The 18147-nt window shown below is 46.5% G+C and overlaps 1 protein-coding gene across 1 annotated transcript in view; it reads right to left on the bottom strand.

Annotated features, from left to right (window-relative positions):
- LOC137094995 (relA-associated inhibitor-like) overlaps positions 1-18147 on the bottom strand; it is a 73092-nt gene that overhangs the window by 27088 nt on the left and 27857 nt on the right. Inside the window, exons 2-5 of the mRNA XM_067461116.1 lie at positions 15066-15178; positions 9623-9753; positions 5360-5924; positions 689-787 (exon numbers count right to left, since the gene is read on the bottom strand). Of these exons, the coding sequence (XP_067317217.1) occupies positions 689-787; positions 5360-5924; positions 9623-9753; positions 15066-15120 (850 nt within the window). The 5' untranslated portion in view covers positions 15121-15178. The remainder of the gene's footprint in view (positions 1-688; positions 788-5359; positions 5925-9622; positions 9754-15065; positions 15179-18147) is intronic.

Genomic DNA, 18147 nt, shown 5'->3' with positions numbered 1-18147 from the left:
GCACTGACACACGTAGCCATTTTCAATGACACATAGTCGCATGTGGCCGCATACAGAGAAGATGGGGCCACATCCCAAGAAGGACATTTCATCCTCGGCTCCGACACCAGCATTTTTTTATAATGCTGAGATATATGGCATTATAGAAAAAGCAACTCATGGATTCTATGATTCTATGATTAAACCCTTCCAGTATTTTCTGTTGGTCATAGGAATTCTGTGTGCCAAATTTGGTTCTAATCCATCCTTGGTGGAGTTCAGAATGCTCTTTGATTGTAGGTGAACTATAAATCCCAGCAACTACAATTCCCAAATGACAAAATCAATCCCGCTCAACCCCATTTGGGTGTATTGGGTATTTGTGCCAAATTTGGTCCAGTGAATGAAAATACATCCTGCAGATTAGATGTTTACATTACGATTCATAACAGTAGCAAAATCACAGTTATGAAGTAGCAACGAAAATAATGTTATGGTTGGGGGCCACCACCACATGAGGCACTGCATTAAGGGGTCGCGGCATTAGGAAGGTTGAGAAACACCGGGCTAAACTGGGCATTGGATGACTGGGTTACACCGACCTCAAAAGCCATTTCGAGGGGGGTGGGTGGGAATCTGAACACCTCCCAAATATTTTTCCTGGCTACGGGCCTGTCCCCATCCGTCCCCAAACTGTTCCAAGACTTACGGTCGTAACCGACGGAGTGGCCGGACTTCTTCTCGTAGGCCACGTCCAGGTCGGATTCGTTCCAGCTTTTGGCCCCCCTCCGACGGAGCACCAGGTCATCTGTGGACAAGGAGCAAGAAGCCATGAAGAAAACATTTTTGGGGTGCGCCCCTCTTCGCCATTGAAGTTGGGTCCAATAAAAGGAAGCCACAAGCAAGAGGGAGCAGGCTTGTTTTCTGCTGCCGTGGAAACTAGGACTCAATGGAGCCATGAGATATGAGGGTCGAATGAAAAGTAATGCCTCCACCTTCGTTACTTGGGTTAGGATGGGAATATTTTAATAAATCAAACGCAGAAATAATCTGATGAACCAACCTGGACATAGCATATTATCTGAGAACACAGAAATGCTGGACCACTCTAACAACCACCATGTCAGACTACACAGAGAAGCCACTGAAATCCACAAGAACCACGTGGACAATTTCAACAGAAAGGAGGAAACAATGAAAATGAACAAAATCTGGCTACTAGTATTTAAAAACTCTAAAATTACAACAGCAAAACAACAGAGAGGAAACAATCAGGGACATCTAATCACCTCTCAACAAAAGATTGCCCCAGGCACTGCCAGGCCATCAAATGCTAATCAAGGTGGTCAGTTGAAACATTCACACCTAGCTCCAGCAGACAAGAGTTCTTTGTCCCACCCTGGTCATTCCACAGATATATAAACCCTTTTTCCTAGTTCCAACAGACCTCACTACCTCTGAGGATGCTTGCCATAGATGCAGGCGAAACGTCAGGAGAGAATGCCTCTAGAAGATGGCCATATAGCCCGAAAAAACCCACCACATCCCAGTGATTCTGGCCATGAAAGCCTTTGACAATACGCAGAAATAATTCTTTGAATGTGCTCTTTAACTACCACGATTCACACTTCCACACAATCACCAGACAATTGGATACATTTCTACTAACGAAGCCGTCACGGAAGAAGTCGACATTCTGTTTCCACAACCAGAGTCTCACAGTTCTCTCAACATCTTCATCAGAAGCAGAATGATGTCCCCACAGACCTTTCATGGTCGGGAAATGATGGAAGTCAGACAGTGCTAAATCTGGACTGAATGGAGGATGCTGTACGGTTGTGAGATCCAGTCTCTGAAGTTCTGCTGTGGTGCGTTTTCATTTCAGGTGACAATGGAGGATCACCAGAGGTACTCCAAGTGGCGAACTACTGGTCAAAGGACATTTAATCAACTACCAAGCTTGCAAACTTTGTGCTTTGTTTGTTTGTTTATTTGTTAAAAATGCAATACAACTGTTTGGTTCGCTCCTGACACGATAAATAAATAAATTTCAGGCATCAGCATCCTGGGTACCCATTGTGCACAGATCTTCCGATAGCCAAGCAAAGCAATAATGTGATCCACATTATGTTCTTGTGCTCTTTTTCTCTCTGAGTGATACGAATCAATCCGTCAACATTTTGCTTATGAAACTGAGTGGTTGCTGTCACAGGATGTCCAACTCTTTGTTTGTCATGAAAGTCAGATATTCCCACCTCAACATCTTTAAACTTACTCGCCCAACGACACACAGTACTCACATCAACACAATCACCATAAACAGCTTGCATTCCCTGATGAATCTCCTTTGGGCTGACACCTTCTGCTGTCAAGAATTCAATGACGGCACGTAGCTTATGTTGCATTGAATGACCGTCTGCACAGGGTTCCATACTTCACACTTAACAACACAACTGTTCAATGCTAAGGCTTCCCACCAAAATGGAACTGTAGAGGAGAGTCTACTGAACAAGCAAGTACCTGCCGCGTACGTTGCTTAAGTCGCATTGACCAACCGTCTGCACAGGGTTCCATACTTTGCACTTTAACAACACAACCGTTCAATGCTAAGGCTTCCCACCAAACTGGAACTGTAGGGGAGAGTCTACTAAACAAGCCAGTACCTGCCGCATATGTTGCTTAAGTCGCATTGACTGACCATCTGCCCAGGGTTCCATACTTTGCACTGTAACAACACAACCATTCAATGTTAAGACTTCCTGCCAAAATGGAACTGTAGAGGAGAGTCTACTGGACAAGCCAGTACCTGCCGCATACGTTGCTTAAGTCGCATTGACCGACCATCTGCGCAGGGTTCCATACTTTGCACTTTAACAACACAACAATTCAATGCTAAGGTTTCTTGCCAAAATGGAACTGTAGAGGAGAGTCTACTGAACAAGCCAGTACCTGCTGCATATGTTGCTTAAGTTGCATTGACCAACCGTCTGCGCAGGGTTCCATACTTTGCACTTTAACAACACAACAATTCAATGCTAAGGTTTCTTGCCAAAATGGAACTGTAGAGGAGAGTCTACTGAACAAGCCAGTACCTGCTGCATATGTTGCTTAAGTTGCATTGACCAACCGTCTGCGCAGGGTTCCATACTTTGCACTTTAACAACACAACAATTCAATGCTAAGGTTTCTTGCCAAAATGGAACTGTAGAGGAGAGTCTACTGAACAAGCCAGTACCTGCTGCATATGTTGCTTAAGTTGCATTGACCAACCGTCTGCGCAGGGTTCCATACTTTGCACATTAACAACACAACAATTCAATGCTAAGACTTCCCGCCAAAATGGAACTGTAGAGGAGAGTCTACTGAACAAGCCAGTAGCTGCCGCATACGTTGCTTAAGTTGCATTGACCGACCATCTGTGCAGGGTTCCATACTTCGCACATTAACAACACAACAATTCAAACTTTGCACTTTAGCAACACAACAATTCAATGCTAAGGCTTCCCACCAAAATGGAACTGTAGGGGAGAGTCTACTGAACAAGCCAGTACCTGCCGCATATGTTGCTTAAGTCGCATTGACCGACCATCTGCGCAGGGTTCCATACTTTGCACTAACAACACAACCATTCAATGCTAAGACTTCCTGCCAAAATGGAACTGTAGAGGAGAGTCTACTGAACAAGCCAGTACCTGCCACATATGTTGCTTAAGTCACATTGACTGACCGTCTGCGCAGGGTTCCATACTTTGCACTAACAACACAACCATTCAATGCTAAGACTTCCTGCCAAAATGGAACTGTAGAGGAGAGTCTACTGAACAAGCCAGTACCTGCCGCATATGTTGCTTAAGTTGCATTGACCGACCGTCTGCACAAGGTTCCATACTTTGCACATTAACAACACAACAATTCAAACTTTGCACTTTAACAACACAACAATTCAATGCTAAGGCTTCCCACCAAAATGGAACTGTAAGGGAGAGTCTACTAAACAAACCAGTACCTGCCACATACCTTGCTTAAGTCGCATTGACCGACCGTCTGCGCAGGGTTCCATACTTTGCATTTTAACACCACAGCAATTCAATGCTAAGGCTTCCCACCAAAACAGAAGTGTAGAGGAGAGTCTACTGAACAAGCCAGTACATGCAGCATACGTTGCTCAAGTTCCATTCACCGACCGTCTGCGAAGGGTTCCATACTTCGCACTTTAACAACACAACAATTCAATGCTAAGGCTTCCCACCAAAATGGAACTGTAGAGGAATGTCTACTGAACAAGCCAGTACCTGCCTCATACCAGTACTGCCATCTGTTGAGGCGTTACGAAGGTGGAGGCATTACTTTTCATTCAACCCTCTTATAATGTGCATCTGGATTTTGGAATGGCCATTTCGTCCCAAAATGGTGAGCATTAGACTCGAGTAAGTAGGGGTACGTTCTCCTGAAGCATCTTCCCCTTTGGCTTTGGCTCAGGTTATTGTATTACACAGAAATAATAAGAACCCGAATTGTGCTGTCGCACGCTGGGCCTGTGCAACAGACTGTAGACAGGACATACATTCTGTGTGCCCAATGGGACGCCGGGGCTGCCTCAGATTCAAGGCCCTTGGATTTCCTTAAAACAGAGTCTCTAGATTGCTCAAAGGTTCAACAAAGTTCTTTATTACTGAAAACAAACAGGTATTTCAAGGCTTTCTTAATAGTCTATTGGCTCTCTCAATCTTGTCCACAGGGAACAGGCACTAGCTTCATAAAAGGTATTTTAACTAATAGGGAAATCCTTAACTTCTAACCTGGGCAGTCTGTCTTTGACTCTGTTGGCATGGAGCCCCTGCACCCGGTACCAACTGCGTCGGGCTTCTGTGAGTGACCCTTACCAAGCACAGCTTTGTAGACTTCCAGGGGAAAAGGAGTTCAGGTTTCGGTGATGGCTGGCTGAAGTCCCTCAGCAAAGAAGCTGTAGGGCTGTATAACCCCGGCCAAGCTGTGGGCTGTATATCTTCCCAGCCAAGCTGTAGAAGACAAAGCTTTCTACAGGAGCTCTTGGTATTATGTCCTGCATGAAAGGCTTCTCCGTGTGGACTGAACCCAAAACGGCTCCTATTCCCTCCAAAAACTCAAAAGGGACGGGACCAGGGAACCTAACTATAATTGACAGGTGGCTTGCCCTATGATTGCAGCCAAAAGAAGCCACCTATCTGCAGAGTCCCTGCAACTTAGGACTACAACAAACATTCAATGCAAAGCAAACAAAATTGGAGCTCCTGGTACAGCTATACCTGCACACGAATTTTGGCAAAGTCATTTAATTCCAAAAGGTGAGCATTCGACTCGAGTAAATAGGGGTACGCTCTACTACATAAATGGACGTTACCTTGAGCCCGGAAAGGTGCAAAGTTGCTGGGGGCCGAAGGGTACAGGTTGTGGTTTTCATACGGCGGCGGCAGAGGGGGCCTCGGGGAGGGGACTCGGTCTGGGAAGAAGGCTTGCGGGGCTCCGGACGCTTCCCCTGCCGGCGTCCGCGGAGAGCCCTCCCGCCCCAAGGAACCATAGGACTTGTAGTCGTACTGCCGCTCGGAGGGTCCGCCCGGGCGGAGGGAGCGCGGGGACGAGGCGTGGACTGCCGATTCGTACGGGACGGCCATCACTTTGGGCCTCGAGGGGGGAGCGGCCGGAGGGAGCGGGCTGCGGTCCAGCTCCGGCTGCAGGAAGAAGGATGGCCGCGGCGAGATGGGCCGACCCAAGGAAGACTTGTTGGATGCAGAGCCGTAGAAAGGAGCGCTTTGCGGACCCTCGCCGGCAAAGGCGAACGGGATGTAGCCGCTGCTCTCGGTGGCCTCCCACGAAGCGCTTTTCCGGGGAGAAGACGGTAGCGAGGAGGCTGCCTTCACCAAGACGTCTTGGGACGGGACGCTGCCGAGGCTGTAACGCTCCTTCGCCTGCAAAGAGGAGACAACAGAGCCATGTTTAGTGTTCTGTCGCCGCTGGACCTGAAAAGAAGCGCCTTTAAGAGAGGATGTCTGGAGAACAAGCCCTATGAGGAGCGGCTTAAGGAGCTGGGCATGTTTAGCCTGAAGAAGAGAAGGCTGAGAGGAGACATGATAGCCATGTATAAATATGTGAGAGGAAGCCACAGGGAGGAGGAGGGAGCAAGCTTGTTTTCTGCTTCCTTGGAGACTAGGACGCAATGGGACAATGGCTTCAAACTACAAGAGAGGAGATTCCATCTGAACATGAGGAAGAACTTCCTGACTGTGAGAGCCGTTCAGCAGTGGAACTCTCTGCCCCGGAGTGTGGTGGAGGCTCCTTCTTTGGAAGCTTTTAAACAGAGGCTGGATGGCCATCTGTCAGGGGTGATTTGAAGGCAATATTCCTGCTTCTTGGCAGAATGGGGTTGGACTGGATGGCCCTTGAGGTCTCTTCCAACTCTTTGATTCTATGATTCTATTATTCTATGTATGGCTTGGATCCAGCGGGAAGCCAGGGCCCCCGAAAAGAAGCCTTTAGAGAAATTTCCCTTATTAAACAGTCTTTATGAGGCTTGAACTTAAATACAACAGTCTTTTATTGATGAACAAAACAGGAATTGTAAAACTTTCTTAACAGTCTCTTGGCTCTTGCAATCTTGTTCACAGGGAACAGGCACTATCTTCAAAAAAAAAAAAAGAGGAAAATTCCCCTTTCTAGCTCCTCCCAGGCTGCTGTGAACCTAAACCTTATTGATGTGGATTCACTACCGGGTTGAACTACGTCTCAACGCCGAGTGGACCTACCAAGAAGCTTGTAATCACTTAGCTGCTTTGCTGGTTAGAGCTGTCATTCCCTCCGGAATTCCTCAGGGCTGTAAGTCTGTTTCCCCGGAACCTTTGGGAATCTTTAGAGGCTCTCAAGACCCCGGACCCTTTGGGAATCTTTAGAGGTTCTCACCCGGAAAGTCTTAAGGGACGAAGCCTTTGCACAGGAGGACGTCCGTATACATCCTCTGCATTGACTTCCTTTGCTGAGACTAACTGAAAGATGGCCCCTTCCCTCCAAAAAACCCAGAGAGGGGCGGGACCAGGGATCCTAACTATAATAGACAGGTGGCTTGCCCTATGATTGCAAACTATAACAGGAAGCCACCCTGCTGCAAAACTCCAAGCCTGGGATTGCAAACCAACATTTAATTCAAAGCAAATAAAATTGGAGCTCCTGGGACAGCTGTTCCAGAACATTTAGATAGATATCACTGTGCAATTAAAACATTTTCCGTTCCTGGTTTGAAAGTCTTATTGTTGGAGTTCGGCCTGTGATTGTGACTAATGATCAGGGTACTCTGGGTGTTGGGAACGACAATGAGCTCCATGTGTCTAATGATGTTTCTAATGATGTGGTTGCTCTAGATACAGAGAATGACAATGAGATTCCTGTTCAAAGTGATTTTTCTGATGGGAATGTTCCTGAAGGGTTTGGGGTTGATGGTCTGTTCCCTGGGCCTAATTTGCTACCAGACAATTACCAAGGCTTTGAGCCCGAGAAAAGCTCGGCACCTGGGCCAGCTGCAGAAATTAACAAGCCAGTAAATAGGAGAAATGCTTTCAGTCGGCAAAGAAAAACAAACCAAGCTCTCGGGCACTCTGCCAGACTGAAAGAGAGATTGATAACAGAGTCAAGGCTGAAACGAAATCTGTTCCTGGCCACTTGGGATATAGAGTAGATTAGGGGATAAAAGTGCCAAGTACAGAATTTGTAGCCAGACAAAGCAATGTTGGAATTCAGTCAATACTTCTTCCCAGGTCCCTTTCAACTCAATGAGGGTAAAATAGATAGCATCAGAAAGCAGTGGACTCTCAGTCTTTGGAAATCTTTAAACAGAGGCTGGAAGGTCTTTTTTTAGAATGTGTGCCTTCCTGCCTGGCAGAATGGGTGGCCCAAACCTTTTGTGGCCCAAAACTCAATGATTGTAAATATATAGCCTCAGAGGGCAGTGGACTCTCCTCCTTTAGATGCCTCTAAACAGAGGTAGGATGACATTTGTGTTTTCTTGCCTGCAGAATGGGTTGGACTAGATTGCTTTTGGGGGTCCCTTCCAACTCAATGATAGTAAAATAGCCTCAGAGGGCAGTGGACTCTACTTTAAACAGAAGTTGGGTGGACACCTTTTGGAATGTGTGCCTTCCTGCTGGGCAAGATGGGGTTGGACTAGATGACCTTTGGGGTGCCCTTCCAGCTCTAAGAGTCTTGTTTTGGAGAGAGAATTCCCAAGGCCTTGAGCCTGAGAAAGGCTTGGCACCTGGGCCAGCTGCAGAAATTAACGAGCCAGTAGATAGGAGAAATGCTTTCAGTCAGCAAAGGAAAACAAACCAAGCTCTCAGGCACTCTGCCAGACTGAAAGAGAGATTGATAACAGAGTCAAGGCTGAAACGAAATCTGTTCCTGGCCGCTTGGGATATAGAGTAGATTACGGCAGTGGTTCTCAAACCTCCTAACGCCACGACCAAATTTGGCACAAATACCCAATATGCCCAAATTTGAATATTGGTTGATTTCTGGGGGGGGGGGGGATTGATCTTGTCATTTGAGAGTTGTAGTTGCTGGGATTTATAGTTCACCAACAATCAAAGAGCATTCTGAACTCCACCAACAATGGACTTGAACCAAACTTGGCACACAGATCTCCCATGACCAACAGAAAATATTGGAAGGGTTTGGTAGGCATTGACCTTGAGTTTTGGAGTTGTAATTCACCTACATCCAGAGAGCACTGTGGCTCAAACAATGAAGGATCTGGACCAAACTTGGCATGGATACTCAACATGCCCAAATGTGAACACTGGTGGAGTTTGGGGGAAAATAGACCTTGACATTTGGGAGTTGTAGTCACTGAGATTTATAGTTCACCTACAATCAAAGAGCATTCTGAACCCCACCAATGATAGAATTGGGCCAAACTTCCCACACAGAACCCCCATGACTAACAGAAAATACTGTTTTCTGATGGTCTTTGGTGACCCCTCTGACACCCCCTCATGACTCCTCCAGGGGTCCCGACCCCCAGGTTGAGAAATGCTGGATTAGGGGATAAAAGTGCCAAGTATAGAATCTGTAGCTAGACGAAGCAATGTTGGAATTGAGTCAAGACTTCTTCCCAGGTCCCTTTCAACTCAATGAGAGTAAAACAGATAGCATCAGAAAGCAGTGGACTCTCAGTCTTTGGAGGTCTTGAAACAGAGGCTGGAAGGACTTTTTTTGGAATGTGTGCCTTCCTGCCTGGCAGAATGGGTTGGACTCGATGGCCTTTGGGGGGCCCAAACTCAATGATTGTAAATACATAGCCTCAGAAGGCAGTGGACTCTCCTCTTTTGGATGTCTTTAAACAGAGGTAGGATGACATTTGTGTTTTCCTGCCTGCAGAATGGGTTGGACTAGATGGCCTTTGGGGGTCCCTTCCAACTCAATGATAGTAAAATAGCCTCAAAGGGCAGTGGACTCTCCTTCTTTGGATGTCTTTAAACAGAAGTTGGGTGGACACCTTTTGGAATGTGTGCCTTCCTGCTGGGCAGGATGGGGTTGGACTAGATGACCTTTGGGGTGCCCTTCCAGCTCTAAGAGTCTTGTTTTGGGGAGAGACTTTTCTGACCTGTTCTGGCCATCGTACCTTGGCCGAAGTGGCGGCGGGGCTGGGGTTGTCCGTCCAGAGAGACTGCAACTGCTTCGAGAGCTCGTCCACTTTGGCCGCTGCCGTGTCCACCTCCCGTTGCTTCAGGTCCATGTGCCTTGAAGCCAGAGCTGAGACAAAAGGAAAGAGATGATGTTGGGTGGCCTTTGGAGCTCCTTTCCAACTCTACAATTATGTTACAGACATATCATAGAATATAGTCTATCAATTGTATATATATATATGGTTGCCCATCTGTTGGGAGGGATTGAATGGTGTCTTCCTGTCTGGCAGAAGCAGGTTGGGTTAGATGGCCTTTGGAGGTCCCTTCCAACTCTCCAATTATGTTACAGACGTATCATAGAATATAGTCTATCTATCAATTATATATATGGCTGGATGACCATCTGTAGGGAGGGATCGAATGGTGCCTTACCGCCTGGCAGAAGCAGGTTGGGTTGGATGGCCTTTGGAGCTCCCTTCCAACTCTAGAATTATGTTACAGACATATCATAGAATATAGTCTATCAATCATATATATATATATGGTTGCCCATCTGTTGGGAGGGATTGAATGGTGTCTTCCTGTCTGGCAGAAGCAGGTTGGGTTAGATGGCCTTTGGAGCTCCCTTCCAACTCTAGAATTATGTTACAGAAATATCATAGAATATAGTCTATCGATCAATCATATATATGGCTGGATGGCTATCTGTAGGGAGGGGTCGAATGTTGCCTTCCTGCCTGGCAGAAGCAGGTTGAGGTTGGATGGCCTTTGGAGCTCCCTTTCAACTCTAGAATTATGTTACAGACATATCATAGAATATAGACTATCTATCTATCATATATATGGTTGGATGGCTATCTGTAGGGATGGATCGAATGGTGTCTTCCTGCCTGGCAGAAGCACGTTGGGTTGGATGGCCTTCGGAGCTCCCTTCCAACTCTAGAATTATGTTACAGACATATCATAGAATATAGCCTATCTATCAATCATATATATGGCTGGATGGCCATCTGTAGGGAGGGGTCGAATGGTGTCTTCCTGCCTTTGGAGCTCCCTTCCAACTCTAGAATTATGTTACAGACATATCATAGAATATAGTCTATCTATCAATCATATATATGGCTAGATGGCCATCTGTAGGGAGGGATTGAATGGTGCATTTCTGCCTGGCAGAAGCAGGTTGGGTTGGGTGGCCTTTGGAGCTCCCTTCCAACTCTAGAATTATGTTACAGACATATCATAGAATATAGTCTATCAATCATAGATAGATAGATAGATAGATAGATAGATAGATAGATAGATGGCCATCTGTTGGGAGGGATTGAATTGTGTCTTCTTGCCTGCTAGAAGCAGGTTGGGTTGGATAGCCTTTAGAGGTCTCTTCCAATTGCACTTTGAATCCGCTTTAACTGCATGGCCCGTTTTTCTATGGAATCCTGGGAGTTGTAGTTTGCTGAAGTCTAAAGACATGGTATAACAATGGCACGGCAGTTCCAAGTGGTGTTAAACTGCATTAGTTCCACAGTGTAGATGGGCCGTAAGTTTGGGGTTATTCTGCAGAATCACCCTGTTATTGTTTTGTCTCGCGTCCAGAGGAAGGCAATGCTGCTGCCTGTCTGAGATGCCCCAGGGCTATTTGACATTCCTGCGGCTTACCTGGCCCATTCCTTTATGCCGCGCTACGTCTCCCAGAGGGGCAGATTACATAATGGGGCCTCCAAAGCCACATAGAGTTGTGGCGCACTGTAGATTCCTGAGCATGCGCTGGATCCCCAAGATACATGGCAAGGAAATAGAGAATCATCCAATTCTAGAGTTGGAAGAGACCTCTAAAGGCCATCCAATCCAACCCGCTTCTAGCAGGCAGGGAGACACCATTTGATCCCTCCCGACAGATGGTCCCCTGAATCTCCGAAACGAGCCACCAGTAGTCTTGCAGATCTGGACTCGGACCCGATCCCCATTTGAAGTAGACCCCATATAACTAAATGGGACCCCTCTGGCTCTTTACGAAACAAAATGGGGGCCACCTGAATCCCCGAAATGAGCCACCCCAGGTCCAGCAAATCTGGACCCAGACCCGATCCCCATTTGAAGCAGACCCCATAAAAACTATGGAATGGCCCTGAATGTGACCCTGAAACAAGCAAAAAGGAACAAATTACAAAACAATTACGAAGTTTTGGAAATGCGGGTTACGAAACGAAGCGGGATCCCTTCGACTCTTTACGAAACAAAATGGGATCCCTCCGACTCTTTACGAAACGAAATGGGGGGGGGGCACCCATATTTCCTAAACAAGCCACCCCTGGTCCTGCAAATCCGGGCCTGGACCGAATCCCTATTTGAAGCAGACCCCATAAAAATAATGTGACCCCGAAGAAGCAAAAGGGAACAATTACGAAGCTTCGGAAATGGAATTACGAAACTAAACAAGATCGCTCAGACTCTTTACGAAACGTAACAGGGGCCACCCAAATCTCTGAAACGAGCCACTTTTGGTCCTGCAAATCCAGACCCAATCCCCATTTGAAGCAGACCCCATAAAAACAATGGGGCGACCTTGAATGTGACCCCAAAACAAGCAAAAAGGAAAAAAATTACAAAACAATTACGAAGTTTCGGAGATGCGGGTTACGAAACTAAACGGGATCTCTCCGACTCTTTAGGAAACGAAACAGGGGCTACCCACATCTCTGAAACGAGCCACCCCAGGTCCAGCAAATCCAGACCCAGACCCAATCCCCATTTGAAGCAGACCCCATAAAAACAATGGGGCGACCTTGAATGTGACCCCGAAACAAGCAAAAAGAAACAAATTACAAAACAATTACGAATTTTCGGAAATGTAGGTTACGAAACTAAATGGGATCCTTCCGACACTTTACGAAATGAAATGGGGAGCCACCTGAACCTCTGAAACGAGCCACCCCTGGTTCTGCAAATCTGGACCCAATCCCCATTTGAAGCAGACCCCATAAAAAACAATGGGACGATCCTGTATGTGACCCAGAAACAAGCAAAAAGGGAAAAATTACGAAGCAATTACGAAGCTTCGGAAATGCAGGTTACGAAACTAAACGGGATCCCTCTGACTGAATCTCCAAAACAGGCCATCTCTAGTCTTGCAAATCTGGACCCAGACCCAATTCCCATTTAAAGTAGACCCCGTAAAAAACAATGGGACGACCCTGAATGTGACCTCAAAAAGGGAACAATTACGAAGCAATTACGAAGCTTCAGAAATGCAGGTTACAAAACTAAATGGGATCCCTCCGACTCCTTAAGGAACAAAATGAGGGGCCACCCAAATCTCCGAAACAAGCCACTCCTGGTCCTGCAAATCCGGGCCCGGACCGAATCCCTATTTGAAGCAGACCCCATAAAAAACAATGGGACGATCCTGAATGTGACTCCAAAACAAGCAAAAAAGGAGCAATTACAAAGCAATTACGAAGCTCTGGAAATGCAAGTTACGAAACTAAACGAGATCCCTCCGACTGAATCTCCAAAACGGGCTGTCTCTAGTCTTGCAAATCCGGACCCAGACCCAATTCCCAATTAAAGCAGACCCCATAAAAACAATGGGATGACCCTGAATGTGACCCCGAAACAAGCAAAAAGGGAACAATTCCAAAAAAATTACGAAGCATAGGAGATGCCGGTTACTAAACTAAACGGGATCCCTCCAACTGAATCTCCAAAATAGGCCATCTCTAGTCTTGCCAATCCGGACGCAGACCCGATTCCCATTTGAAGCAGACCCCATAAAAGACAATGGGACGACCCTGAATGTGACCCCGAAACAAGCAAAAGGAAACAATTACGAAGCTTCAGAAATACAAGTTACGAAATTAAGCAGGATCCCTTTGACTCTTTACAAAATGAAATGGGGGGCCACCCGAATCTCCAAAACGAGCCATCTCTGGTGTTGCAAATCCAGACCCATACTCAATCCCCATTTGAAGCAGACCCCATAAAAAACAATGGGACGACCCTGAATGTGACCCCGAAACAAGCAAAAGGAAACAATTACGAAGCAATTACGAAGCTTCGGAAATGCAGATTACGAAACTAAACAGGATCCCTCTGACTGAATCTCCAAGTCTCTTGTCTTGCAAATCCGGACCCAGACTCAATTCCCATTTGATGTAGACCCCATATAAACAATGGGACGATCCTGTATGTGACCCCGAAACAGGCAAAAGGGAACAATTCCAAAACAATTACGAAGCTTCGGAAATCCGGGTTACGAAAATAAATGGGATCCCTCCGACTGAATCTCCAAAATGGGCCATCTCTAGTCTTGCAAATCCGGACCCAGACCCAATTCCCATTTGATGTAGACCCCATATAAACAATGGGACAATCCTGAATGTGACCCCGAGACAAGCAAAAGGGAACAATTACAAAACAATGGGACAACCCTGAATGTTACCCCGAAAAGGGAACAATTACGAAGCAATTACGAAGCTTCAGAAATGCAGGTTATGAAACTAAACGGGATTCTTCCCACTGAATCTCCAAAACGGGCCATCTCTAAACTTGCAAATCCGGACCCAGACCCGATTCCCATTTGATGTAGACCCCATATAAACAATGGGACAATCCTGAATGTGACCTGAAACAAGCAAAAAGGGCACAAATCCAAGACAATTATGAAGCTTCGGAAATGCAGGTTATGAAACTAAACAGGATCCCTCCGACTGAATCTCCAAAATGGGCCATCTCTAGTCTTGCAAATCCGGACCCGATTCCCATTTGATGTAGACCCCATATAAAACAATGGGACAACCCTGAATGTGACCCCGAAACAAGCAAAAAGGGAACAATTACGAAGTAATTACAAAGCTTCAGAAATGCAAGTTACGAAAATTAGCGGGATCCCTCCGACGGAATCTCCAAAATGGGCCATCTCTAGACTTGCAAATCCGGACCCGATTCCCATTTGATGTAGACCCCATATAAAACAATGGGACAATCCTGAATGTTACCCCGAAAAGGGAACAATTACGAAGCAATTACGAAGCTTCGGAAATGCAGGTTACGAAACTAAACAGGATCCCTCCGACTGAATCTCCAAAATGGGCCGTCTCTAGTCTTGCAAATCCGGCCCCGATTCCCATTTGATGTAGACCCCATATAAAACAATGGGACGACCCCGAATGTGACCCCGAAACAAGCAAAGGGGAACAATTACAAAATAATGGGACGATCCTGAATGTTACCCTGAAAAGGGAACAATTACGAAGCAATTACGAAGCTTCGGAAATGCAGGTTACGAAACTAAACGGGATCCTTCCCACTGAATCTCCAAAACGGGCCATCTCTAGACTTGCAAATCCGGACCCAGACACGATTCCCATTTGATGTAGACCCCATAAAAAACAATAGGACAACCCCGAATATGACCCCGAAATGAGCAAAAGGGCAACTCACATTGAAAGCTGCGGTCCAGGAAGTCCTGGATGCTGGCGGTGTCTTCGCTGGCCATGGCGGCCACCTGGGAGTCCAGCGCCGTCAGCCACCGGCGGCCCGCGTCTTGCAGCGACCTACGGAGAGGAAGGACCTCCATTGGTTGGTTTCTCCCACGGGAGAACTTCCCTGGGAACCCCAACACAGGGTGGCGGCAATGCAATGCTCCGGTCCGCCCCGCAGGGCTGTTTTGCAGCGAGCCGAGCCCTTTTCCCCAGCTTATAAAAAGGAAGCCTTTGCAAAAAGGGAGGAGCTGGGAAACAGAGTCGCACCTGAGTCATGGAGACGGCACCTGGAAAGGCCATGCGAGCCAGGGATTTAAATATTACACACACACACACATATATATCTCAACATGAAAGGTTGGGAGAGGCGGAACGTATACAACGGGAAGCCCAAGTTTTTGCAACTTGACCAGTTTTGCATCTCTTCTTCTTGGATCGAGTGCCAAGTGTTGGGTGGCACCGCAAACCTTGAGCCAACCTGGATGGAGACGGAAACCGAAATATTCCGCTCCTGCTTTTGATTTTGTTCCTATTTATTTATTTATTTATTTCGGTTGCTTCTACCCCGCCCTTCTCACCCCGAAGGGGACTCAGGGCGGCTTACAAAGCAAAGGTACAATTCGATGCCCACATCACATAACAGTTAAAAATAGAAATAGCATCAATTCACAGTTAAACGACAATTCCTACATTACAACTATAAAAACCAATAAAATCAATAAAACCAATACAAACCCAATTCCTCCTCATAAACGGTCAGCGTTCGCTATCTCATAGTTCCATTTTCAATACGAAAGCTGACTGGCACAACCTGGGGATCACAACCAGACACAGTGAAGACATCTGCCCTTGCGCTGTGCTACCCAGTGTGGAACACATCTCACCACGCTAAAACATGGATGTGGCTCTGAATGAGACATGCCGCATTATCTCGGTGTGTCTGCGCCCTACACCACTGGAGAAATACTGCTTAGCCGGTATTGCACCACCTGACATCCGCCGGGAAGTAGCAGCCAATAGTGAAAGGACCAAGGCAGAGACATCTCCAGCTCATCCCCTGTTTGGGTATCAGCCAGCACGCCAACGACTTAAATCTAGACATAGTTTTCTAAGATTTACAGAGACACTCGCTGGAACATCTCAGCAAGCGAGAGTCCAAAGGTGGCAGGCTCAAACCCAGCACTTCAACCAATGGCTGATACCAAATGAGAGACTCCCTCCTGGGCACACAGAAGACTGGGCGACTTGGAAGGCATTGAACAGACTGCGCTCGGGCACCACGAGATGCAGAGCCAACCTTCAGAAATGGGGCCACAAAGTAGAATCCTCGACATGCGAGTGTGGAGAAGAGCAAACCACTGACCACCTGCTGCAATGCAACCTGAGCCCTGCCACATGCACGATGGAGGACCTCCTTGTGGCAACACCAGAGGCACTCCAAGTGGCCAGATACTGGTCAAAGGACATTTAACCAGCTACCAAACTCACAAGTTGTGTATTTTTCTGCCTGTTTGCTTTGTTCTGTTAGAAATGTAATATAATGGACTGGCTGCTCTGGCACGACAAATAAATAAATTTTCAATTCCACATTGTCAGTCCTAGTCATACTCGTCTTATTATCTTCTCTAATTGTCAGATTGCCCAAAGGCCTGGTCCCACAACCACGTCTTTACCCTCCTCCTGAAGGAGAGGAGGGATGATGACGCCCTAATTTCCCCCGGGAGTGAGTTCCACAGGTGAGGGGCCACCACCGAGAAGGCCCTGCTCCTCATCCCCACCAACCTCACTTGTGACAGTGGTGGGGTCGAGAGCAGGGCCTCCCCAGATGATCTTAAACTCCGGGGTGGGACGTAGAGGGAGATACGTTCGGACAGATACACTGGACCAGAACCGTACAGGGTTTTGTAGGTCAAAACCATCATCTTGAATTGTGCTCGGAACTGAACCTGTAGCCAGTGGAGCTGACACAACAGGGGGGTGGTGTGCTCCCTGTATGTCGCTCCGGTGAGCAATCTGGCTGCCGCTCGCTGGACCAGTTGAAGTTTCCGAACAGTCTTCAAGGGCAACCCCACGTAGAGTGCGTTGCAGTAGTCTATACGGGATGTAACAAGAGCATGGACCACTGTGGCCAGATCAGACACATACCAGTTCCAACACATACCCTTCCTTAAAGGGCAATGGAGACCGTTCCTGAATCAGACCTCTGGCATTGAGACTGAGTCACGTTATGGATTGTGTAAATACCCAACCTTCATAGGCTTGCTATGTATATAGCAATAGCAAACCTATGTAAACAGACATGCTATATCCACAAGAATGCAGAACATCAGCTCTTGGGAAGACAAGAGACGCTTCTGTCCAAATTCACACTGGATCCTAACATAATTATGAAACCGAAAATGTCAAATGCATTAAACAGAGTCTGCATATTAGTACTAACCGGGTAAATATAAGATCGCCATATTTCAGGACCTAGACCTAAGCATTGAAGGGAGATGCGAGTGCGAATCCTCCAAATTAGGACGATAAGGCCTGAGTGGAAATCTCCAGCTGCAAATAGGCATCCTGTTAATCATTTTTCCAAGGCTTAAATTCATTTTAGTTAGCTTCCTCCTTCCTTTCTAACTTCTATAGGGAGCCAGGACTCACCCTCCACTCTGCTCTGCAATGCTGGAAATAAAGAGGTCACATCTAATTTCACTAAGGGTGCTTCTCTACTTTTCTATATTGTATTATTATTGCATACCCCAATTTTCTATCTTCTTCTTCTTCTATGTTATTATTATTATTACATACCCCACTTTTCTATATTATTATTATTATTATTATTATTATTATTATTATTATTATTTATTATATACTCCCGGTAGTTCAAGTGGGGTCAACCTGCAACAAATGCAGTTGGGCATCACTTTGAACTGCCCTGGCTCCATGCAACAGAATGCTGGGAGTTGTAGTTTGCACTCTTTTGGGAGGACCTTTAGCAAACTACAACTGCCATGAGCTGTGGCAGTTCAAGTGGGGTCAAGTTGCAACAAATG

This window comes from Anolis sagrei, chromosome X (genome assembly GCF_037176765.1).
Source record: "Anolis sagrei isolate rAnoSag1 chromosome X, rAnoSag1.mat, whole genome shotgun sequence".
NCBI classification, from domain to species: domain Eukaryota; kingdom Metazoa; phylum Chordata; class Lepidosauria; order Squamata; family Dactyloidae; genus Anolis; species Anolis sagrei.
Note: the sequence above shows the minus strand (reverse complement) of the source record. Positions and strands in the feature narration are given on the sequence as shown.